Source organism: Pundamilia nyererei, unplaced genomic scaffold (assembly GCF_000239375.1).
Source record: "Pundamilia nyererei isolate P.nyererei 1_Seehausen unplaced genomic scaffold, PunNye1.0 scaffold00012, whole genome shotgun sequence".
In the NCBI taxonomy this organism is placed as follows: Eukaryota; Metazoa; Chordata; class Actinopteri; order Cichliformes; family Cichlidae; genus Pundamilia; species Pundamilia nyererei.
In genome coordinates, this window is record NW_005187413.1 from 836,081 (window position 1) to 862,195 (window position 26,115).

Genomic DNA, 26,115 nt, shown 5'->3' on the forward strand with positions numbered 1-26,115 from the left:
AATGAACTGACAGTCAGACACTGGTTTATCTACTGGGAGTCTCTTCCAACCATTGGTTAATGTGAGTCATTTGAGTTACTGAAATTTTGTTTAACCACTGGTTGTAGTGTCCTGCCTAGCTAGATTTCTTTCATATAAATACTGTGTCCTGGTATTTCCAGAAGAGGAAAAGTTAAAAACCCAAGAATTACAAACTTATGACTGGAGCCATTGCAGGTTTCCAATTCTTTTTGTATGTATAAAAATTGGCCCACACCCCTCTGTAAGAGATAATATTTGGGGAAACAGTTGCATTGTTTATTTCTATGATGCCTAAGACAACTGTTGCTAGGACCAAAGCTCAAGAAATTTAAAGACTTTACTACAATGGCTGCCAATATAGATGTATGGTTTGTAATAATAGCTTAGTATTTTCACCAGATGAAAGTGTTCCTCCTTCTATATAAAACTACAGCAATTCAATAGTAAATATCAATAACATTAATTAAAAAAAATCTAAACACTGACAGAGGAAAAAAGAACTAATAATAATAATAATAATAATAATAATAATAATGTGTCTTCCTTTGTAGTAAATAAAACAAATTCAATCCAAACTTTTAAGCCAAGAGTGCCTAGTGCAGTCACTAATGTACTGTAAACTGGTCTAGAACAGAGAAAGATAGATAAAGAGATAGATACTGATAGACTGATTAGCCACTACTGTACAGTACGTCACAAACAACACAGTCAAGGGTTGAACCTCCACACTTCAAATCCTTTCAGATATCTCTCTTTGTGCAGGGAAAAAAAAAAAAAAAGTTCCCCAATTCAGTTTCAGTGCTAGTTTTCTCTTTGGCCCATTGTTTGACTGTGAAAGATGAGAATATTTGGGCACAAGGTGAATTCAGAGGATTCTGTTTTCATCATTATGATTAGATATTAACTTAAAAAAATGTCACTGATTATAATTTGATTTGGTTTTGGTTTATGCTGAAATTGATTTTATTTGTTTTTATTCATATTTTGTAACACTAACCCAAATATGTGGTAAGCTCATTGTTGCTGATATTTTAAAATCTATGATTACAAGGGGAAAAGAGCCGGCAGTGATAAGCCATTTAACGCTGGTGTCTGCAGAGTTGCGTTTTTGATATTTCGGCAAAAAAGCTAATAACTCTGATATCAACAAGGCCTCTGCCGAACATAATGGAACAGAATATGCCAAAGCGTAATCCTGTGGCACATGCCCTCAGAGAACTATACGATGATCATAGTATAACTGGCAAATAATAATTATTACTATTATTATTATTATTATTATTATTATAATAATAAAATATCCATCAAAGCAGCTCAAAAAAAAAAAAAAAAAAATTTTTTGGTGATCAGTGCCTATTGTAGGAATTCTCTGTATATAGTGGCTACAAAAGATGATTTGATTCCAAGACTCAATAACCACTTTCTTCTAGAATAATGGCTGGTTATGTGCAAAAGTAGCCAGTGAAACATGGCCGCTGGCTGTTTCTAATTTGCCACCTTGCCTTTAAAGCAAGAACACAGTGGGACGTGTAGTCACATGAAAACTATTTATACGGAAAAATAAAAAACAAAACAGTTTTTAAGTCATTCAGAAATAGATTTGAAATGTGACTGTTACCCTCTTATGAAGACCACCAACAGCAAACTACTTTCAAAACTTTCCTAAAAGATTTGAACTTTTTCTTTAAAACCCTTATCAGTCCACCAGACAGACAAAGACAGACAGATAGACAGAAAGCTAGCTAGCTTTAAAAGCATTTTAGAGGACAGGAGAGGGGAGGAGAGCGATCTCATGGAGAGCCTCCGCCTCATTCCTTTACATCATGGTTTCTACGATGGTGTGAGTGGGGGCCTTCATCAGTAGGCCCTTGTTCCCATTGGGGTCCAGGGGACAGGAGAGCTCCTTAGGCCCACGGTGGTCTGCAGGACGGGAGCTGGCTCCACCACGAACCGGGGCTGCCACTGCCTTAATCCTCTGTGGGGAGAAAGGTGGGATTAGAAAACTGAAGGTAAGAAATGGTCAAGTTATAGGGAAAGTAGAAAGGACAACTGATGAGCAAACTCTTATGAAAAGATGTCAGGATATGTCAGACAGATTGTAACTGAATTACAATCTAAAAGATTCCATTAATTCCACTAAAAGTGAAGTGATGAATAATAGAGAAGAAAGAGAAGAGCTAAACAGTTAACAGCCAGGCACCCACCTCAATGAGCGGCCCATCAGATCGAATGATCTTGATGACAACCACCATGGGGATGCAGATCATAGAAGCCAAGGCCAAAGTCCACCCTACTCCAATGGCCCAGTCAGGATACTGGTACATCTTGTTGTACGTCAATGGCTTGTATTTGACCAAAGAGAAGATAAAGCAACCCTGGATTGGAAAGGAGCAGAAGTGTACGTTTTTTTAAATGTATTTTTAATTATTTTGTATCTGGGTATTTGGTAATAAATAATAAATAAATTACTGTGTTATACCCAAAGCATAACGTATAACGTGGTGAAATATCTCTAAACTATATGTAAGAAAAGCTCATGATGACACTAGTACAATTTTCAGTGAATAAAAAGTTGTCGATTGTTAATTCAGAGGAAAAAAGTTGAAATTATTTCTCAGAAATGAGAACAAGTTTAATTGATTATCTGATTGATGAAACAACAGTCCTTACCATACACAGTAAAGGAGTGACCACAGTCCAGCTCCATTTCATCCAAGGATTTGGTCTGTAGCCAATCATGTCCTCAATCGCATCATAGAAATTATCAACGCCTGTGGAGATAAAATATTCAATTGGCTTGCCTCCTAACTGTTGTGAAGTACTGCAGCTGAATTCTTACTGAAGTCTGTTACTGTCATATTGCTGTAGCACTTCAGCCAATTTAGAGCATTATTTTAAATTGAAAAAAATAAAGAAATTATGATAAAATGATAAAGAAATAAATATTTAAATAAAATAAAATTTAGATGCTATGACATTAGGCCTCATCCACAAATTAGAAATCTGAAGGCTCAAATCCTATCAGTGTAAACTGAACCAAAATTATGGATTCCAACAGCATGAAAGACACCTGCCAAAGTAACTAACATGTCACAGATTACAGACAGGAAATAATTTAGAAAATTTTACTTTTAGACAACCTCATCCTTTATTAATTGTTTGCAGATTCATGATCAGAAATAAGTATATTTTTTCTGACAAGATAGATTTGAGGTGTCTATGCGGACTTTTCTGTCTGTCTGTCACCTTCTATAACAAAAGAGTGTACACACAAATAGCTAGGATATTAATAGACATTACTAGGTACTTTATCAGTAAACTTTTTGTTGTCTGAATACACAACACAAGGTCATGTTAACTGGTGTTCATAAGAAAACCATTAAAAAAAAAAGTATTATTTATGTAGTACTCACCATAAACCCAGGCAACAGCTATACATTCAAAGAATGCCACCCACAGAAGGCACACACCGCTTGCTGCATAGTAGTCAAACAGCTGGAAAACATACATGCCACCCTGCAAAAAACAACAACAGAAACACAAAACAAAACACAGACTTAGTTTTAAAATAAGTTTGGTTTTTTTGTTGTTGTTTTTTTAAATTCTCCTCTGTCCAGGTGCATTTCAGGTATTTTCAGTTTTCATCTTGTTACCATGCTTTACAACAGAAAGACCTGTATACCAGCATTACTGTGGCTTTAAGTGTATGGGGTTATACTACAATAAGTACAATAGTGGTTTTCCTTTGCAATCAGTTGGTGTAAGAATGACAAGTGTGACAAGAACACTCAACTATGAAAAACTGTTAATCATACATGTACTAATTTGACTATTATAGGATGCTAAGGTAAATACAGAGTAAAAGTGAGCAGCCAAAATGTCCACATGTACTTTGAGTGTGCACACGTTTATCCATTGTGAGAAGTTAGTCATGGGAATCCTGAACTGAAATCAGGCCAGTGCTGCCATAAAAAGATATTGTCATGGGAACAAGAGGGGGCGTGAAAGAGAAGGGGAGAAGAGGGGAGGGAGCACGGGTTGGGGCAGAAAACAGTGATGGGAGGTTGTAAGTACAGAGATAATGTTTAAATGTTGATCGTAGGAGAAAAAGCGAAGTACGAGGATTGCCGAAGAACAAAACAAAAAACCCACTTTGTATAATTACTGACCTGTAGATTCTCATTTAAGTGTTTCTTACTTTGCAGTAATAAAGCAAGAAAATATTGGGCTTTTCCCACCTTTGGTGTAAGGAAAATTGGTCATTATAGATTTCTGTTTTGTTAAACAAAGAAGTGGAACTGGGTTATCAAGGGTCGTGTTCAAGAAAACAAAATATGTAATTAAAAAACAATTTAAACAAAAAAATGGAGTTGTCAGGCTGATTGTATTAAGTAACTCAGAATTTCTAGTCAGGTTTGAAAATGAGTGATTGCCATCTCATATCATAACATAATTAAACATTTTACCTGATTTTTTCATGTCAAACATTTCTCATGAGTATGGCCCATGGCATACTGGATGTGGCATATTGTAAAAGTATATACACAATACCAGGTACCTGCTGTATCAGGACTGCTGCATTTTTCAAATGAAGGAGAAAGGTGTGCTTCTACAGATATTACTGCAATAATGAGGAACTGCCAGGAGCCTTATGTACAAGTAAAGAAAGGTGAAAAAGACAGAATCAGCTAAGATGAAGCTTAAGGAGGATGAGGATGAGAGAACATTGAGGGAAACTGTAGATAGGTGCTACAAACAAGGTAAATGCAAAGGGAAGATGAAATTAAATGAGATGAAAAACAACAGACAAAAGAAACAGACGGGAACAAGAGAGAAGAAGGAGGAAGCACGAGATTTAGAAGAGCTATATCAAGTCTACTATATCTATTAATATCAAAGGAGGGAAGGGAAGTTCTCATGACTTGACAGTATAAATAGCCCCCTGTCATCTCTTTTGGGATCGACACTAATAGCTGTCTGAACACTGTTTTTCCTGGAGTATTGAGTTGGGAGATGGAGCCTGAAATGAGGTCAGCAACCACAGTGTGCATATGTATGCATGTATGTATATTTATCAGTGGGTGTAGTGAACATGTGGAGAAATACTGCAGAGTGATTCATTTCTGTTCGAGTACTGTTTTTGTGATTCACAACACATCAGAGTTTGACTGTTTTATAATTTTCTAATGATTACACTGATTCTAAGTGCTCTAAAAGTGCTCTGGCCATGATTGCTGGTGCTTTCTTTTGTGTTCACTTTCTATTGTGTTGTTACCTTGGTAACCATGGTGAGTCCAAGCACGTAGCTGATGCAGCAGATAATAGCGATGAAGACCTCTCTGCGGTAACCCTTCCTTAGGAAGGACGGATACAGATCCACCAGTGATGTGATCTGCCCTTCCACCTCCACAAACTGCAGGGGAACCGAGAGATACAGTGGCATTAATCAAAAAGGATAAATGCACTAATAAGTATCCAAAATATTTCAGTGCAACTTTTGTTGCTGAGGTTTGGCAGCACTATGTGACGTGGCTGTGTAAAATTTCAAACACAGACTAGTCAGTGGCCATTTTAACGAGTGGGTGAAGCGGAGTTGTTATTGTTGGTTCTTTTGAAATTGTGGTACAATGTGTAAAGTGTCTAAGCTTAGAACTCAGGTAAAAAGCAGAAGTAGTTCTATTGTTATTCCCTTATGAGTCTAAAGACAAATATTCAACCACACAAACCACCTCAGTTGTGGTGCGTCACTGTGCTATCATGCACCCACTTACTGTGGCTTTGATAAAAACAAAAACAAGGAAAATAATTATAACAATGAATATGGAAAGGAAAAATAAAAATTTTCTATATTAAAAAAAGAAAAAAAAATCATCAACTAAAATGTGCATCGTAGCCTACCTCAACAGGGGGTCAATAGCAAGGATATATACACATGATTGCATACGTTTTATTGGTGTTAAAGACGTTCTCGGTCTGTTGATAATAAAGATTATTGCAGAGTGGTGCAAAGATTCAAAGAAAAATGACCTTGAAAGAGTAATGTTTGTGTAATGTAATGTTGTGGGGTTTTTTAACAGTTTCTCCTGAATTTGAAACATAATCTTATATAAATCTTTTTCCAGTTGTCGTTCACCTATTAATTTCACCTATTAATGAATACTATTTGATGACTTTTTGTGTCTATATTTATGCACAGAAACAGACATTTTAAAGCACGAAATATCCAGCCAAAGTCTTTTTCAAACACTACTGTATTTGTGCACAAGCTTCTTCACACACTTGGTTCTGTGGTTGGCCAATGAGCAGTTAAATGTTTTGCTTATGGGAACCTTAAAAATAGCTGACGCCTGTAAGTGTCATCAGCATTTCCTTTTATGGCGAACCTCCTGAAGCTCCAACAGTCACCCATGTGTGAAAGTTTGTTTTTCCTCTAACCTGACTGTCGAGGCCAAGCAGCAGCAGCATAATGAAGAAGAGGATTGCCCAGAGTGTAGGAAAAGGCATCATGGTTACAGCTTTAGGGTAGGCAATGAAAGCCAGGCCTGGACCTGCGGAGGAGAGGGGAAGGGGGTAAGAGCAGAAAGAAGGGGAAGGGGGTAAGGCAACATTAGAACCATATGATAAACTCATCTGATCTGCATCCCTATGGGGGAGAAAAAGAAGCCCCAAACAATGGAGACGCAGAACAGGATATGAACACATCATAAAAAACTGGCTAAATGTTGGGAACAATTATTTACTTTGGTTTTATGACTTTGTATATAGCTAGTATGCACTAACACCAAAGTATATGTAATACACATACTTACCTCTTATGAGCAACACATTATGGCACACTATAAACTGTATACACTCAACACAGCACAGTTTCATATCATTAACAATGACATATTACACTGAATTCTTACACTAAAAGGCAAACAGAAAAATAAATACAGGTAGAGTATGACATTAAATGCACGCTTTAGTATAATGTAGCTGCAGCTCTGTGGAAGTAAGTAAATCATGAGATAACTTGTAAAGCATTCAGTAAATGGATGCATGTACATTATGTAATGGAATAAAACTGGTACATGGGTTATGTGGAATAAAATTACCAAAAAGACCATACAACACCACAACACTGCAGCAATTCTATGCAAAATATAACCTCAACTGCTAAAGACGGTTCAACGAATTCACCCAAGCCATTTTGCATTCCTGACTGAAATTAGGATGACCCTTTCTATAAGGAATGCAAAAGGACCAATGCAAAACAGCAGCAGATGCAAAATGAGTGGTCAGATAAAGAGCAAACATGTTCTTTTTTTCTGTAGTTTCTTTTTTTTTTTTTTTTTTTAAATGAGGTCTTATTTGACTTGCTACATCGGGAACTATACAACAGAAGTCAAAGAACAGGGAAGCAGCCATAACAGCGAAACAGCATTGCAGCTGATAACAAGATGTGTCAATGTGTTGCATTTTTTGTAGCAAATTATGATGAGGCATCCAACCAAACACCGCGCGTTGACTCAAAAAAACAAAAACAAAAAAAAAACAAAGAAAGAAAAAAAACAAAAACCTTTCCTATACCTGAAACAAACATGTGCTATATTAACTCAATGAAATTGATCAGTCATTTCTACAAATACTTCCAAAGCTGCATTTGAATGCCATGTCGTGTGTGCTTACATTCTACTGTGAAAACCACAGTATTCTTTGAGTATTCAGTCAGCACATTCTGTCGTGCACAAAACATTCAAGCATTAGCAGTTAAGGCAGACTTACTTCTGATGATTTGGGGCTTTTCATAACCTGCTTGCCTGAGTTGGCTTGATGAGCATGCAGATGTTCCAATACTTATTATATTCTGCTGTCTACGTAACCTTCCGTGTTCATAGACCCACAAACGTGGACAAACTTTCTAAGGCATGAAAACCAAGCTGATAACCATGATATGCAGGGTGCTCGACTCAATTCCTCTGACCAACACTTCTATTCTAGTTCCCTGTGGAGCATCAGCCCACTCACCAAACAACACTGATCTCTGACAGTTCTGCACACCCCACCAATACGTTGCCACTCTAAGTGTATATAAAGTGGGCTGGCAGCAAGGACAGTTTCTCTTTTTTTGACATTAGCAGACTGAAAGCTACATTTTGGGTTTTTTTCTTGGTCGATCATGGGGCAGAGATGAAGATCAGAGCATTTGATGATGATATACCAGAAAAAACAAATATTAGTATAGATTTCAAGTTTGTGACTCATCTGACAAAGCTTCATGTGCCAACACATTTGAGGGTGACTTATACCTTTGCACATCTGCTTTTAACTTAAATCCTGTGATTCTGTCTGAAAACTACACTTCCTACGCTGAAAAGATGTCGACACTTACAATTCCCTCAAAGCCATTTTCCAAAATATCTCAATCTCACGATGCCGTGAAAACAACTACTCTTTTTCTTTTACCTAAAGTATACTGATAGTCATGCATTCAAAACAAAATCATGTCTTACATGGACAACATGATTGGAGAGGAAAAGAAACCCAAACAGATAAAGGCGCTGGCTCTAGCTACCATGATTAAAAACAACAAATAAATAATAGAAAGAATCAAGAACCACATATGCCGATGTCACGCAAAAAAAGGAACCACAATAATGGTGGCAGGAATCTCTCGTGTACACAAAAGGAACAATTCAGAACTACATCACGTTGGCACAAGATCCATGTACAATATGACACAGCTAATTCTAAGTGCACTCCGCTACAGTTTTCAACGCGTGCCTAAAAAAGCACAATCGAGTTTCAAATGCATCTCAGCCCCAACTTGTTTCGTTCGAATGAGCGCTAACAAATCAAGTCAATATTTCTGCTTTTTGTCAAGGAGTGTTTGATTTCGGAAGCTTTTATATTCTGATGCCGTCATTTAAGATCAATCAGCGAATCCATTCAATTCCAAATTTCAACTCATTTCGAAACTGGACGTGTAGTCGAATTCTCACTCAGGTTTCGTTGCTGTTTTTCTTCATAATTGCTATTGTTTTATTTGTTAACCAGGAAGCAGCGCCCACCATCACTGCCGCCTTTACAGAACCCTCGTACCTGACTCTGCCACATCAGCAATGTCCACCCCTTGCTCTTGTGCCATGAAGCCCAGGACGGAAAATATTGCGAAGCCAGACACAAAACTGGTACCACTGTTGAGGGCTCCCAGCAGCAAACAGTCCCTATGTCACACATATGTCATGAGGAGGATTTGTTAATGAACACACAAGGATCCCTTTAGCCCCCCCCTCTCTCCCCTATCGCTAACCCCCTCACTGAAAACTAATGGCTCACCTGTAGCAGTTGTATTTGTACTTGTTGTAGCTCCCCAAGGACGTCATGGCACCCAAACAGATGGCATAGGAGAAGAAAATCTGGGTGCCAGCATCAATCCACACCTACCAAGAAGGAAGTGGGGACAAAAAGGCTGAGGCTTGCTGATGGGGGGGGAATTTAAGGGGATTTTGTACAGCGAAGCAAGTGGGATAAAACTGTGTTTCTGGTTGTTTATGAAAAACCTTTTTTGGCTTTTCTTTTGCCACATTTTACAAATCAGTGTGCAGGCATGTGTTTTGTTGCCATTCAACCAAAAAAAGGACAACAGCAATTATATTATTGCGATCTTATTTCCTTGTAAACCACATGTTCCATTTTTATGAATTCAACAATTTTGGAATTTAAATTTGGTTCTTTTCTGTATGAACAGCCGGACAGGTATGTGGTCAAACTAGTGAAGGAAAGCTATAACAGTGTTTTCTTGCTCATGCACCTCAGGTTAACACCTACCTCTGGGTCCTTCAGGCGAGTGAGGTCAGGATACAGGTAGAATTTGATGCCTGCAGTAGCACCTGGCAGCGTCACACCACGGATCAAAAGCACAATGAGCATGACGAAAGGGAACGTGGCTGTGATATAGACCACCTATAAGGGGAGACCACAGGTACAGAAGAGCAAGGTCACACATTTTGGAGACAAACTCTAAATGATCCAGTTTGAATTATTTTACTGCCAATATATTAACTTATCAAATCTCCATCCACAGTAGTTTTATTTTGCCAGCTAGCTGATACTCTGGCTTTATTACAAATAATGGATTTGATCAGTGTGTGAACTTGGGAATATTTTGGACAACAACAGACCACAGGTGGTCCGTTAACCTGTTAGCAGTCGGACGTACCGCCCACGGGACATTGGATGGTTTAGGGGACTAATTGGACTGCTAAGGGGTTAAATCAATAGCGGTGTACCAGTATCTCTTATGTGGAAAACTGTGACCACATTTGGCCTTGCAGGAGTGACAATAATACAAGAATTACAACTTGGATCAACTAGAAAGTATCAATCAGGTCAGCGCAATCAATAAAGTGTGTTAGGGCTATAAAAAGAGTGGTCTGGGATTGATTGCCTTTGGTCTTGGAGCAAGCTGTTGCTGCTGTTACTGCAGCAGCAATTCAACGTGGTCTGAAATATTCCCTATATTGAAAAATACCCAAGATTACATTTATCCTGCAATACTATAGAAAAATGTAGAGAAAATACCAATTTATAAAACAGACAGTTTTCACTTGTCAAGGATATATTAGGCTGGAAGTGAACTGTCATTTTTTTAAATTGATGTTGGAATTGGGAAAACTGGCAAGCATAAAATTTCAGCAGCTGTGACAAGGGCCAAATTAAGATGTCTAGACAACAGGGTCAAAGCATCTCAGCAACAAGAGTTCAAGAAGGGTTTGGGCAAAATGCCAAAATGCTCATGGCATTGACTTGTTGTCCAAACTTCTTAGACCTTCCTTTGACCAGGCATCTGTGTAGCATACTAGGAAATGAAGTGTAACATATGAAACCCCCCTCACGCTCTACAGATTTGCTGCAAATGTCTCAGTACCTGTAAAGAACAGGAGAACTTGTGTCTCAACAGGCCAGAGACATTGTTGTAGCACAAGCAGGGGCATACACATTATAACACTAGTGGCTCTTCACTGTAGATATTATATTTAGTAATAAAACAATTGCAATCTACAAATTCTTAGGTAATTTCTTGATGCATGGAAGCACCCAATATCAATTTATCAGACAAAAATCCGTAGTGATTTGTCAAGCAACAAGAAATTGTGTTACAACTTTGTCCTCTTTTAGTCACCATTGACTAAATTCTGCACACGGTAGTGTATTAAATAGTAATATTGTAACATTTAAAACATGAATTATGTCACCCATATTTGCCTTTGTTTAGTTTGAAAACCTATGATCTTATTTTTGTATTTACACAAGGAAATGTAAACATAGCAAATTGTTCTCCTGGTCAGACCACAAAGGCGAGAAATAAAAATCAGATAAGCACGACCATGTCTTGGATGTTAGCTGAAATTAATGTCCTGTAAAAACCAGGTCCCTGTATTCTAAGAGGAATAAAGAAGTGACGAAGCAATGAACACGAGACACTACAGGATATTTACCTTTCCAGTGGATTTTACGCCCTTCCAGATGCAGAAGAAGCAGATGACCCACACAAGCAGTAAACACAGGGCCAGGTCCCATTTAATTGGGCCGATCTCGTCTATACCACTGGAGATACCGAGTACATTATGCCTGTAACAATAAATAAATAAATGGGTAAATAAATAAATAAATAATCCTCTGTAGGTGTGTGTCTGCAAGCTGCAGGATTCATTGCCGACTTTCTACCTCACCTTGACTGAACTTTTACATGACAAAGAATGAACAATTGTTTGTGGTTATGCAAGTGTGCAGGTGTGTGTGGTTTTATGTAACTTACTCCCAGAACTCGGTGACGGGGGAGGTGAAGTTGGAGGCGTTGGCAGCCACCCAGAGGGTTTTGTTCTTGCGGTAGGTGTCCTCAATGCAATGATCAGTGTTCCAGGGCTGATTGCACTTGGCCCAGGGCAGCTCAGGCTGAAAACACTGGGATATAATAATAATTTAAAAAAAAAAGATAAATGATGACAACTGCATTATTACTATTATTAATAATAATTACTATATTCATGTTCTGGTAGCAGGCTAGTCACTTCTTTATGCAGCTATTGTTGAATGTGTCCCCTGAAAAATGTAAGTTTAGACAAAACTTGCATGGCAGTTAGCTGGTAGTTAAATTAACAAGAATCAAAGATTGCACTACCCGGATGTAAATTCCTCACCTATCTCCATTGTAAATAATACATGCCTGAAACAAGTGGAAAATGAAATGGAATATTCAACAGCTGTCTTTCCCCCCTTCAAACCTACCTGGAACAGGTAGTAGAGGCCCCAGGCCAGGATGACAATGTAGTAGATATTCAGCAGGGACACAATCACAATGGAAGCATAACCAATGCCTGGAGAGAATAGAGCGGTTCAGGGGATTAAACAAGAAGCGGGTCATCAAACTATTAAATCACTATTAATAATTATTAGTTATACTATTACTTTTCTCTGAAATAATATACAACAATTTCAATATTGCCATTTTCTGGCACGTCAACTTATATAAGACATGATATTTTAGTGACTGTTTCCAAAGCCCCACAATTTTCAACACACAGTTTTCTTGTATAAGAGGAAGAGGTTTAATGCTGATGTTTGATTGGCCACAAAAGACGACGAGACCAGTGGCAGAGATGTTCAAAAGAAGGAGAGAAAAAAAACAAAACAAAGATTTGAATCCTAAGCAAAACTCTATGGGAAATTTGTGTAAAGCACAAGATGGCAGTGGTTGTATATATGATACACGCTTTTAAAAATAGTTTTAAAATGTAAAAAAAAAAAAAAAAAAAAAAAAAGAAGATAGAACTGAAAATTGCAAACTTGGATTTCACTAGATAAAAAGATTTCTACAAGCCAGTCATTGCATCCTCATAAGTTTGAGTCTCAGTGATACTTCCTGTTTTTAATGGTTTTGTGCACTAAGTGTTACATGCGCTTAACAGAATTTACAGTGCAAACTGCAAGATTTGTACATCTGCAGAAAAGTCAGCAGTATCAGATCCATTTTTTACAAAATAGCTAGTCCTTATAAAATGATATCACAAGTACAGGACAACATTTACCCAATACAAGGTCTAAAGCAATCATTTATTTCTTTTTTAACCTTCAGTTTTAATTATAGTGCATCTAACATGTTTAATATCAGCTAAGATTCATTGCATCAGTACTGGCCTTGAATGACTTGAATAAGCTGGTGGTAAACACATGAGTTGTGTGTGCACTCCTGTGTGCTCTTATGCACTACACAAGGATATGAAGGGAAGAAAAACCCCAACCCTTGCTTGAGATGAGAACAGATGTTGAAACTGGGATTTGGACCAAGATTTGGACATGGATTAGATTTTAGTTTAGAGGTCACCGACGGTCCTCGTAAGTATATCAGAAAAAGCTTTGTATTGCTTTTGTAAACACAGCCGACTGAGGCCATTCATACAAATTAATGTCCTTCAACGTCACTGGCCTTCTGTGTGCGCGTGTGTGTGTGTGTGTGTGTGTGTGTGTGTTGGTGTTGTGAACTTCATTTTATGAATAACATATCACAACGTTGCCACCCATGTGTTTTACCAAGCTTTGTTTCAAATCAAATAAGGCCAAGTTGTAATTTTGTTTACCCTCACTGACATTGTGTTCATGTTCTGTTTAGCCACAACAACTCAATGACAGTTTTATTCTTCAAGCCCTCATAACTTTCAGTTTACACAGAAGCAGTAATTTATTTGTGTAAGAGTGCGAGATGCAGTCTATAGTTCTTGCTGTTTTTCTATTCCTTTCTAATACTGTCCAATACTGTCTAATACTATCTGCTCTGTTTTTATTGGCCTCTCTTTGGCCTTAAAGCCAAAAAATGCCATCAACAGTTCAAATTTCTGAATCCAAGCTAATCACATCACATTTCACTTTAAACCCACAACATAATATATTGCAACAACAAATACCAGTAAGTCCATATTATATTTGATAATTTTTTGCTTGGATTTTCTCCCCTTGTTTATAATGTTCTTTTTATTTTTTCTAAGTCTTGTAGTATAGACCTTTCGCTTCTGTTTCACTCATATCCTCTATTTTGTCTTTTGCTTTTACCATGCTTTGTTTCCCCCCCGTCTTCCTCTAATTCCCTCACTCTCATCATCTCTTCTCCATTCAAACCTCTCTCCTCTGTTAAATCCCTCTCCACCTTTTCCTGTTTTTTGTCAATCCATCTGTCTGGTCCTCAGATCTGTGCTCTGCTTTTTTCCCTCTCTCTCTCATCATCTCTCTGATGTGTTGCTGCGCTGTTGCCATAACAACGTGTGATTCAGGACACTCTGTACACTGTCTTGAGAGATTGTGTGTGTGTGTGTGTCTGTCTTTGATATCCATGTACAAGACTGCAAGAGGATAATGTGTCTGAAAAGAAGAAAGATTGTGTATTTATGTGAAAGCAAGAATAGCAGGACAAGTAAATAATTAAGATTATAAGAAAGAAATGAATGTGTTTATAGCTCTGAACTAAATCCACGAATGCATTTCAGAAATAATGACTGTTAATGTGCAATTGCTGAAGATGGAGCAGTATAAATATTACAAAAAAATGACTATTCAGAATTGAACAGACAGGGAGGAATACATTAACCTTATTTGGCTGGTAGTGAACAGGAGGAGAGGGGGAGGTGAGAAGAACAGTGAATGAAATGAAGAAGGGGAAGTGGAGATGCCCAGGGCAGAAGGACAGGAGGGAAAAATAATATATAAGACATTTACTAACAGGAGGAGAAAGAAGACGTTAGAATTAAAAAAGAAGAAGAAAAAGAAAAGACTTGAGCTCAGTAAAGTGGAAGAAAATAACTACAGAGGACCTGTCAGAGTACACTGAAGAAATGCCTCTTGGCAGGTGTGAGCCAGAGAAGGTTAAAGCACAATAGAGTCCTCAGTATGTTGGTGTACCAGTGCAGGCTTGGCTGCCTGGTAACGGCTGCAGGGTAAAGTCTCAGCAGCCTGATTGGATGAAAACCTGGTGTGACTCAGCCTTATGTTACACAGCCATTTCTCAGTGGAAAAAACAGAGGTCTGGAAAAATTCAAAGTCTCGGATTGGATATGGAAAGTACTCTGCACTCAGTCAAATTGGCGGGCTATCAAAAGAAGGGGAAGTAAGTGAAGCTGAAGTCACAGGTACAAGTGCAGGTGCAGGTGTATGGAAAGAAAGTTTTTCTAAGTCAATAACTGGAATTTTATGATCATTATAATACCCAAGATTTCAATGAAATAGTTATGGTGATGTGTCTGAAATTACTGATTCAACAGCAGTAAGTAATGGGTTTCCTTGAGGAAAGTCCTCATGAGACAAGTTACACCCGAGACAGAGTTAATTAGGGTGAATACTCCATCTAACCACCACCATAATCTCCAGTTTCTTTATTTTAGAACTGATATCGTGGGCACCTATAATATGATTCCTAAGAAAAAGCTCATTATTTGAGCAGGGAGGATCTAATTAGGGACTACATACCAGTAAAGATGGGACAGAGCTTCTCCCAGCAGGTAATGCCACCCTCAGAGGTGAACTGACCCAGGGCGACCTCCAGGAAGAAGACTGGCAGACCTCCACCAAACAGGAAAATGAAGTAGGGGATGAGAAATGCACCTAGATGGGGAACACAAGGGAAACCATTAACCTAAAAATATGACCCCCATGAGTTGACATAAATTGTTGCAGCATTTGAAAGCCTTACCTCCACCATTTTTATAGCAGAGGTATGGGAAACGCCAGACGTTCCCTAAACCAACAAAACCCCCAGCAACAGACAGAACAAAGTCCAGCTTGCTGGCCCACTTCTCTCGCTGGGGGTGCTTGCCCTCTGCTTCATCTTCAGGCCGCGTGCCAGGACTCTTACCGGGAGATGGTTTCAGAGTGTCCTTATGGAAGTCTTTCAGACACTGAAGTTTCTCTTTTTGAGCCATTCTATTGAAACAGAAGACAAAGAAGAGATCAAGTCAGAGCTGCATTCATGAAAAACAAAAACAAAAATATTATTAATGTATAATAATTAAAATATATATATATTTTTTTTGGTGCCTTCTTTCATGAATGCACTGCATTTTTACTGAACGATTGAGACTGAGTTTTTCAGTTGTGGCAAGGGACTGAACTGGAGACAAAGAACTGTGAGACTAAACACATTAGCTGAGGCAGGAAAACTGCTTAACAGTTGCTTAAGATTCAGGAAGTTGTAAAATTATCATCTGCTTCACAAACCATCCCACTGAATGGCTATTATCAGTTGTAATCACTCCCACAGGCATTACCAGCAGGTTATGCACCCACTCATAAACCATCAGGTTAGGCATCCTCCATTTTTGTCAGTTCTAAGAAGAAAATGACCAAGAATATTTAGGAGACCTCCTGTGGTCATGTAAATAAGTGCATAAAAAAGTATCTGTTGGATACATGAAACTGATTACTGACAAAAAAACAAACAAACAAACAAACACCCCAAAAAGAACTGTATATCTTTTTTTTTTTTTTGAATGCTCACCGAGAGGTTTTGTTGCCTAATCCTTACTAAATAGCACATGAAAAAGAAAGCTGGTAAAAATAAACAGTTCAATTTGAATGCATTTTGTTCAAATGAAAGCTAAAACTGATCAGAGTCAAGATAAAAAGATTTGAATATATGGTAACACGTTTAAGATGAAACCGTAAAACTAGTCTTCCTTCTTCGGCACTTCCTCATTGAAACTATTTAATATGGCGCTGTGATTGGCTGAACATTATAAGGGTTACGATGACAACTGTAGCTGTAAATTTCCATTCAGCAATGACAATGAGGGACACAAAGACAGTCGTGGAAGAGACTGACATACTTAGTAGTCAGCAGATGTCTGTCACTGTGGAAAATGCCACATCCCTCTCTTTCCATGTGCTAGGTTGCTGCACCCTCTAGTTCTTTGTCTTCATCTTTCAATCTTATTGTGTCTTTCAGGATGATATTTACAGAAGGTAAAACTGAGGGAAAGACTACTTTTCAGTGGCTATCTGCAGATACAGGCTTTGTTTCCAGTTTATATTTACCTGGATATTTAAATTAAAGTTGTTGGGTTTTTTCTCCCTTGCTTCTACCAGACCCAGGAATGTTAGTCAGAATGCATGATTCTTATGTTTGAATCAGATACAGCATGGAAGTATTTCACTTTAGTTGCACCTACAGTTTTTTTGTTTGAATTTGTTTTTAAATTGGACACAAACTGTGGTCAAGTGACTGGACATGAACGGTTGTCATGTTCAGTGTAACATTTCTTTAAAGGCTTTTATTGCAGAATAAGGTGTTGATGCCAGCGTCACTGATATCATTTCATCTCACCTGTCTATGAAGCTAAATCAGGGTCAAATGTTTTATTCATTTGAAAAAGTGATTTGAAACTGAAATTCTAAGTTTTGATATAAAAAAAATAAATAAATTATTTGTTTTCATATAATATATCGTTGTTTGGAGAGATTGGGGGTGGGGTGGGGTTGTTACTAGTTAAAAATGAGCATTTTGGTTAAGGATGGCCACCACTCCTTCATGAGATGTTGCTGGCATGCTGGCAGCAGCCAGCAGGTATGAAACACTGTTTTTGATTATCCTGTGACCAACTGCATTGATGGGTGAATGCTTGTAAGGTATTGATGTACACTAAGGTGGGTAAAAATTTACCCCAGCAAGAGAGTTATCCGTTATCTGAGCGGCTTACAGATCGCTAAGCCGCAAAAGCTATGAAGTCTGAAGAGAAACCTAAGATTATTTGTGTGTGTGACTAGAACTAAAGGGAGGCACACTCACACTGAAACAAAAGGAGAAACTACTGTGTTTTTTAATAGCAGCATTAAGCAGTAGCCTACAAATCTTATAATGAACACAAACTAACTAATGGAAATAAGTTAGTAAATCAATGATTAAATCAGGCACATAATGGATCATTCCTAGCCTCTTGTTAATTTAAGACTAGTGTATTGGTGTTTGGCATCAGCAGATATCTTCAACCAAGGTAGAATTGGGGGGGAAAAAAGCTGTTCATGCCTAAATACTAGCTTTTTCTGCCAATATTTGGTTGACTAAGTACAAACAGCCCTGTACAATACCATCTCTCATTTCAAACAAGTTAATGATTTCACAGTTAGTGACACATATATTTATCTTCATGAATAACTTCCTATAGTAAGTTAATGAGTAATGCTAGGAGGAGAGAACTGGCTTTTTGTGCATATATTGTGTGAGTGACTTTCTGCTAGGAGAGACAAAGGACCCCTAACAGCACTAGATATGTGACATTATACCTGTATATATTTGGATTAAGATATTAAATTGAAAAGGAAACCAGCTAGTAGACAAAAGAGGAATTCACGTGATACTGCAATGTGCTCTGTTGTGTTGCAACATCACAGGAATTAATGCAATAAGCTGAATAAACTGACTCAGGGAGTGAAGCATTTGCCTAAAATAGCTAGGGTGAAGTTAAATCAAATACATAAAAAGAAAAGCACAACAAGATTAAAATGTTTAGCTGGGATGTACTGTGTACTACCAGTTCTTTTGGAAATTACTAGTGTAGTAGTTGGGAATCATCCAGTAATAAAACAGTTTGACAAATCGGACACTTCTAGTATCAACAACATGCTAAATAGCAAGGAAAAGTGGCATAGGTGCATTTGAAGTATTCTAAAGTTCCCAAAAATTGGCAGGTACATAGGTACTTTGACGATTTGATGATTAAGCTTTTGGGGGCCCTAACAGTCTTGTGGAAGTGTAAAGTATAATGGACGGCCTAAGACATTGTACATAGCATATATGTAGTACAATCTATTGAGCTTTGTGCAAGGAGTTTAACTTGTGAAGTGAACAGAATTATATCCTGAAATGACCTTTTTTGTCCCCAGTCAGGTGCTGGTGAACATGTAGGAATAACTTGCTCGCCAAGTGTTTTAAGTCATTTGTGCACAGGAATACACTGACAGGAAGGCCATTGTTTTCTGATTCAATTCATCATGTTGTTAAACTTACAAAGCCATACGAAGACAAACACATACCTTCAAGTTCCCAGCAGGGCCAGTGAACAAACTTCTTTGTATTAGGAAAGCGTGTAGAGGAGCAAAAGTAATTCATCGTTTTGCTGCAGGGGAATGGCCTATGTTTAATGATTTGTAACTTTAAGTACTTTACAGTCAATGTAAAGTGACGCAGTGACAGTCAGTTGCTGAAACAGCCAGAATCACCTCTCATGTTTTGGAGGGAATTGCAGAGTAGCTTAAAATAATTTTTAAAAATAAAGACTTGACAGTTATATTAGTACTACTCCCCAATTTTCAGCTAGGAAATCATTAAAATCTCAAGAATTATGAATAGCATTTAGCTTGTCCGTTATGATCGCTAGCACTAGCTCCTTTAACTAGAAATGTTACTGTGCTGAATTCCAGTGAGTACAATTCGGTCAAAGCTGAACGATTTGTTGAACAATTCTTTTGAACTAACTGATTCTAGTGATTCAGCATACTGCAATGAATCGTCTTGAACATCACTGGAAAACAGCATCTGATGAGAATGTTTCCTGGGCGCTTCTAAGATTAGATCTTCTAGGCACATTAACTGCGTTTAAATCCTGGGGCTGACCGAGAACACTCTGAAGTGATGTGTACTCAGTCTGCCCTGGGAGTGCTTCAGGACTTCACAGGAAGAGATAGCTTTACCTCTCTGCCACATCATCTATCTTGTGTAGTCTGCTTTCACTACAGACTTGGACCCAGATAAGTGGTGGAAAACAGAAGTAATTGAGTGGTGACCATGTGTAGCTGTAGATTTAGCTGCTCAGGTGGTTCATCCCAAGAAAAAGGCATCATTTCAAAGAGACTGAACCCAATCTGTTCACGGGAATGTTGCTATTCCACGATTTCCTACAACATGACTCCCACGGAGTTAGACTGGCCTTGGAAACCACTATGAATTGTGGGATGATTTAAAGTTCAGGCCAAAAGTTTTGTGCACAACAGAGAACCATTGTGTGTGAGGGTGGACCTCACTGGACCCAGACTCTGGATATGCATTCAGTGACTTCACATATTTACTACAGTCCCAAAGTACTTACATAACACACTCTCCTATTTTGAGACCATGTACATTTCCACTGGGCTGGCTGCAGCTGCCCGTTACATCCACTCTCCTCTTTTTTTGCCTCACATTTCTTTTACTCATCCCCTGCATATTTGTTTTCTTTTTTCCTCGCCCATATTTTGTCTTCTGTTAAAGTCTTCTTTTACGCTCATCACATTGTGCTTTTAACAAACATGTCAATATTAGATATTTCATTCATTTCAAATGAGCTATTTAGGCTATTCAGCCTATTAGCTTATGAGCAATGAATAGAATTATTGGATTTAGGGCTTAAGGATGACAGATTCAAATATTTTACCAAAGACTAGAGATAAGATTGGACGTTTCAGTAACAAAATAATCAACAGCAGTCTTCCAAACACAGTGAGATGCAACACTAAACCAGCTGTCCTCTGCCTTTCCAATTCCCATTTTCTCATCATCTTGGTTGACCTCCTTTGCTTTTAGTTTTTCTACATTTTCTTCATTATACATCCTTCATGTTTCAACCCCCCACAGGGCCTTTCAGAAGTCTCGACCCTTTACCCCCACCCCCACACTTTATTTCCACAGCTTGCTTCTGCTGCCCCCACCCCCTTTTCTTGTAATCACTCACCCTTTTCCTCCTGGGTCACTTTTTAAATCAGCTTGTCCTTGTTTGCAAATTTTCTGTTGTTTCCCTCCAATAGCTACCTTCCCTCTTAATTTTACTATGGTTATTTTCTACAAGGCACTCCTTTAGACACTCTTGTTTATTTACAATTTTCCCTCATTAATGCTACCTCACTTTGCATAAGTACAGACACTTCTCGATGCTCTTTTCTCATTTTCATTTCAGACAAATAGAAATGATCATACAAAACTTGGAAAAGAAAGACAGGAAAAGAAACCGAAACACAGAGAGTGAATATGAGTAAAAAAAAGAGTGAGAAATAGGTGGAACATAGGGACAAAGGAAAGAGTGACTGAAAGCTGTTAAAGATTAACTTGGATGGGGAAAGCTGAAAACACAATGGCATGAAGACAAAAAGAAACAGTGAGGTCCGTGTACACATTTGTTACTAAAAATTAATCATGCTACAGAAGGTAACGGCATGTGAGAGTCACATGCAGACAAATACAAAAATAGATGTTGGGCTGATGGACCAAAAAAGAGACTAAAGGCTTTTCTTTGAACACCAGGAATCACAAGAAGTATGAGCATGTGAGGCAACAGAAAGTTATCAAAAGTTACCAAAAGGCTTATCAAGCTACAGTTAACACTCACTGTCGGTTCTGCTAACATTTTTTTTCCACTCTAGTTCTGCAAACTATAACAGGTCAGTGGAGCTGAGCTTCAATTATTCACATACTGCAAATATGTATCTAACAATTAAACATTCAAGAACTTCAAAGATTTTGGCTTGTTTTAGTGTCTCTGTAATTTCAACGTTTTGCCCAAAACTTTGGTCATATTTTGGTTTTTAAGAGATTCCTGATAAGCTGAGGTTTATTATGAAAGAATAATGCACGGTTTTAACCGAACCTTTCGTCATAAACGTTTCGGTTCACAGATTCAAAATTGCATGTCCAGCAGATACATTGTAAATTCGTTGTTTTCATTTTTACCCCTCAGCTGTAAAAGGCCAATGGGGTATTGTTGTCACCTCAACAGACTGGCGCTGTGGACACCCAAGTTTGTAAATGCAATAACTTGAAAATAAGGCGACGTAGGAGTTTCAAATTGATACCATAGGTTTGTCTACTAGGAGACTGAAGGATAGCACTTGAAGCTCTATTTTACTCATTATAGTATTCACAGGAGTTTAATTATTGATACGGTCCCTCCACCACAAGAAGCGAATAAACCCTAGCTTATCTCCCTTGTCTTGAGGGTTTTTTTGCAACTTCCACCATATTCATCAAGTCTACAGAAGTATTGAGTTCAAGTTCTCTGGAATATATTGTGCAAAAACATTTTCTCAGTGTCTTGTTTTGATTAATCATTTCTTTGGGGATCTTAAAAGAATCCAAAATTTCTACATTTCCTGGTAAACTGGTTTGTTAGCCACAAGGTGATGCTGATCTTTTATCTTCTGTCAGTTATCTTGCATGAAATGTATTAAAGTCAATCACCATGATAACGCATGCACATATGCAATTTTCATCAGCCTGATATACAAATATATAAGGTGTTAATCACTATCGTTGTTGTTTTCACCTTCAATAGCCAAGATAAATAAGATCTTTCAAAGCTGTCAATGCTTTTTAAATAAATGTTCAAACTGAGACCTCAACACATTTATACAGTCATATAAGATTAATGGGGCAGCTCCAACAGCAATGAGCTCATAGTGAACTAACATAATGGTGTGAATTTATGTTGCTTACCGGTTCAAGTTGGTTAATATTTAGTGCGGCATGTCTGATGTCAAGGCCACCTGATCATAAATGTTTGATATCAGCACATGCAATGCAACAGTTTATGTTTTCATCCTCCACGTCAGTATAGGTTTGCACCACCTTTCTCAGATTTAATCTGTAAAAAGTGCTGTTGTCACCATGACTAAGATTTTACTAATATGCACATGCATGCACACATACGTGAATGCACACAAACACACACATACGTGAATGCACACAAACACACGCACGCGTGAATGCACACAAACACATGCACGCATGAATGCACACGCAGGCGTGAATGCACGCACACATGCACGCACGCACACACGCACGCTCCACTACCCTCAGATTACTGACTTAATAAATCATTTAACAGCAACAGCCTACAGTTGACACGTCAGCTTTCAGCAGTAGTTTGTCAGACAAGGGAACAACAAATTCCCACTACATTTTCACTTACATAAATGACTATTATTTACAATACAACAAACATATTAAAATTGAAATATACTTTACAGATTAGATATTAAAACACAAATATAAAAGACAAAGACAAGCGTGATGTACAATCTAAGAAGTGCATCTCTGGACACGGTACAGTGTTTCCCCACACACAGATATTTTTTTATTAGTCATTTACTTTTCTTTTTTTTTTTACATCCAAGAGGACAACACAATTCAAAATCACTTCACTACAGAAACATCACCTCTCTTAATTTGAAAAGATCAGTCCCTGCTAACCAGCTAGCTCTGACATTATCCTGAGCTTCCAGTGCTATTCGACAGTTTCACACATCAAACTCAGCACTCAAACTCACGTGCCTTTTAAGTCTGTTAAGACCCATAAACTGTCACATGTGTAGGGGTCTTTTGCAGGCATTTTAAGCTCATTATGTGCACTCTCGTTCTTTATCACTCCAACCCACCGTATTAACATCACTCCTGACATTGTTCAAAGCTCCACTGTCCCTCATCCCACATGATACCGATGACAGCATCAAACATGTAACTGACTGAAAAGTTTGCCAGCTTTCATAAAAAGCCATGAGAATGAGGGTATATGATTCTGATAGACTGAATCACTGAACACTTCTTGATTTTCATAAATTTTTACAGCCCCTTGAAATTAGTCACTTGCCAGCAGACGTCAGTTATATGAGATTTTTGCCTACATCAGTCAAGATTAGATTAAACTCAAGGCCACTAGCAGAGAAAATACACACAGAAATGTCTCTGTCAAATCCTAACACTAGCCCTATACCAGTATATTTTCCACTCAGTGTCATTGGGCTCTAAAACACAGAAAACTGCTCCCCGAATATAGTTAAAAGTTAACAAGAACTGGTAACTGACACTTATATATGATTAAAAAAAGAAAACACTATTAATCTAACCTTGCACTGAAATCTATGGTCTGTGTGGGAGATGTCACACTGTTTATCAACTGTTAATCAATTCTGTCAAGGCTGAATATCCAATTTCAAACTCAAATAGTATAAATAACTTCATAGATAAGATTTTTTCCCCTCTCCATTCGGTTTCCTAAACCCTTTGTAAAGGTCTCTTTCTGAAAGATATTCCATTCCAGGTTTTATCATCTTCCTGAGTTAAAAATCCTGGGTACATTTCCAACTCTGAAACCAACCCAAAAAGGAAATAACTACTTGTTATCAGAACCAAACCCCTCCAAGGCACACTGAGGCTACCAGTAATCATCTTTTTATTCTCTTCCAACCTTTGTAAGACGTCTAAGAGCCCTGTAGTGTAGTGATTTACCCATTCACCTAACACAAGGTCCCCGGTATTGAGCAATCCACTGTAGCGACCCCTTGTGAATAAATGTGAGACCGAACGAAGCGCGTAAGATTAACGTATACAGACGAAAAACGTAATTTCTCAATACTCTAACAATTAAATAGCAATAGGAAGCTAATGATCGCTGCACATGCACTTGTTACTGGAGACGGTAAAATGTCCCCCGTTCATTGTCACAAATAGTGCAGTTACGGAGACAAAATTAAGCGAAGGAGAAAAGAAAGAAAAAGGACGAGAGAGGACGAGAGAGAGAGAGACGTTTTAAGGGGAAGCAGCGTGTGATGCTTTCAGAGCGACAAACGAGCATCTCCGCCTTCTCGTCTCACTTCCCCTTTCTTTTTTAGTTCAGCAACGCAATTATTCGAAACAAAGTCTATATATAATAAACCTAAATGACCAAAAATATAACTTCTCATTTGGTTTAAATAATGTGGATATCCATGGACCTAAGAATAAAGCGACATATATGTATATAAAAAAGAGAGACAAAGACTGTAAGACTCGCGTAGGCTGTAAAAGCAAATAATCAGATAACAGAACTAAATCCGCTGCTCGCCATCCTAAACAAAGACGATTTAAAATAAATAAATAAATAAATACAGCAAGCAAATGGTAGAAATTAATAAGATCCTCTCAAATAAAAGCATCTGACGTAGACATGTGTGAATCCGCTACATCTCACAGATGACAAAGCTACTGATGAAACAGATAATTGTACATATTCCAATAATACAAAATGACACTGTAGCCATCTGGGTAACACAAGTCCACCAGTGATCCTTCCTAAACGCTCGCTCACCGACGAGGGGAGAACAGCCTTCACCCAAATCTACCTCACAGCTTCCTCACAGATCTTCACCCGGACATCTCGTGTATACACTGCCATCAGTAAAACCAGCAATAATAATGAAACACATGCGATGGATTTAACTTAGAAATGGACAAGAACTTTTTTCTGTTCCTCGGGGTTTAAAAGGAAAGGTTTCCATTCAGACACAAAATCGAAATAAGTCAAAACATCAAAAATCGTAATTTGATATTTTAGAAAAAATCTATAAGAGAATGCATGTAAGATACACCATCATCTCTCCGTGAAATATTTTGTAGGTGTGCAACGAGGGTGCATTTTGTCTTTACCTGCAATGTTGATGTGCTTTCCTCTGTTATTTTGTCCTTTTAATGTCCTTTGAGCGCCGTCCCTTGTCCGTTTCGTCTTGTCCGTGACCTCTTGAGTCCGTTAGAGCGACTGAGGACTGAACGCGTCGGGAGCCTATATTTAAGCCTATTTATAAGCTTCTCTTCCTGACCTTTGTCTCTTAAAACTGGGGGACCAGAGAAGCAGCAGCAGTGGAAAATCACCGGCTTGCCTCCTCTCTGAGCAACAGGAGAGGTCTATGGTGCCTTCAGGGTGCAGCAGCACACTCGGATTTTTTGTGAAGGCAAACTGCGCGTTTGCAAAGCATCAGGAAATGAATATAGCCATTTACTAGCTAGTAGTTATGATCATATTTATGATAATAGTTTAAATTAAGCTATTTTTCCATGTTCTATCTGGGAATTGTTGCTAAATTAGGCTATACTTTGTTTCCTTTGTTTGTTTGTTGTTAGAGTTATTGTTACTTCAACCAGCATGCCTTTAAAGGTTATGTTGGGCCATCCAAAAAAAAGTTGGTGTTTACAAGCATCACATGCAGCATTAATAGATATTAAAGTGCCAAGCTCTCCATTTAGTCTATGTCTTATCCGCCTCTCACGAGCACGCGCTCAGATTTTCGAGCGCG

The 26,115-nt window shown here is 38.1% G+C and overlaps 1 protein-coding gene across 1 annotated transcript; it reads right to left on the reverse strand.

The window, feature by feature from the left end:
- Positions 1-1,754: 1,754 nt before the first annotated feature.
- Positions 1,755-25,792, reverse strand: LOC102198944 (sodium- and chloride-dependent taurine transporter-like). The gene is made up of 15 exons (XM_005724371.1): positions 25,472-25,792; positions 15,743-15,972; positions 15,520-15,654; positions 12,295-12,383; positions 11,825-11,970; positions 11,505-11,637; positions 9,835-9,969; positions 9,343-9,446; positions 9,106-9,230; positions 6,457-6,569; positions 5,297-5,434; positions 3,435-3,537; positions 2,692-2,792; positions 2,226-2,396; positions 1,755-1,996 (listed from the first exon to the last, which is right to left on the reverse strand). The coding sequence occupies exons 2-15, from the start codon at positions 15,969-15,971 to the stop codon at positions 1,838-1,840; spliced, it is 1,881 nt and encodes a 626-aa protein (XP_005724428.1). The 5' UTR covers position 15,972; positions 25,472-25,792; the 3' UTR covers positions 1,755-1,837.
- Between the last annotated feature and the right edge of the window lie 323 nt (positions 25,793-26,115).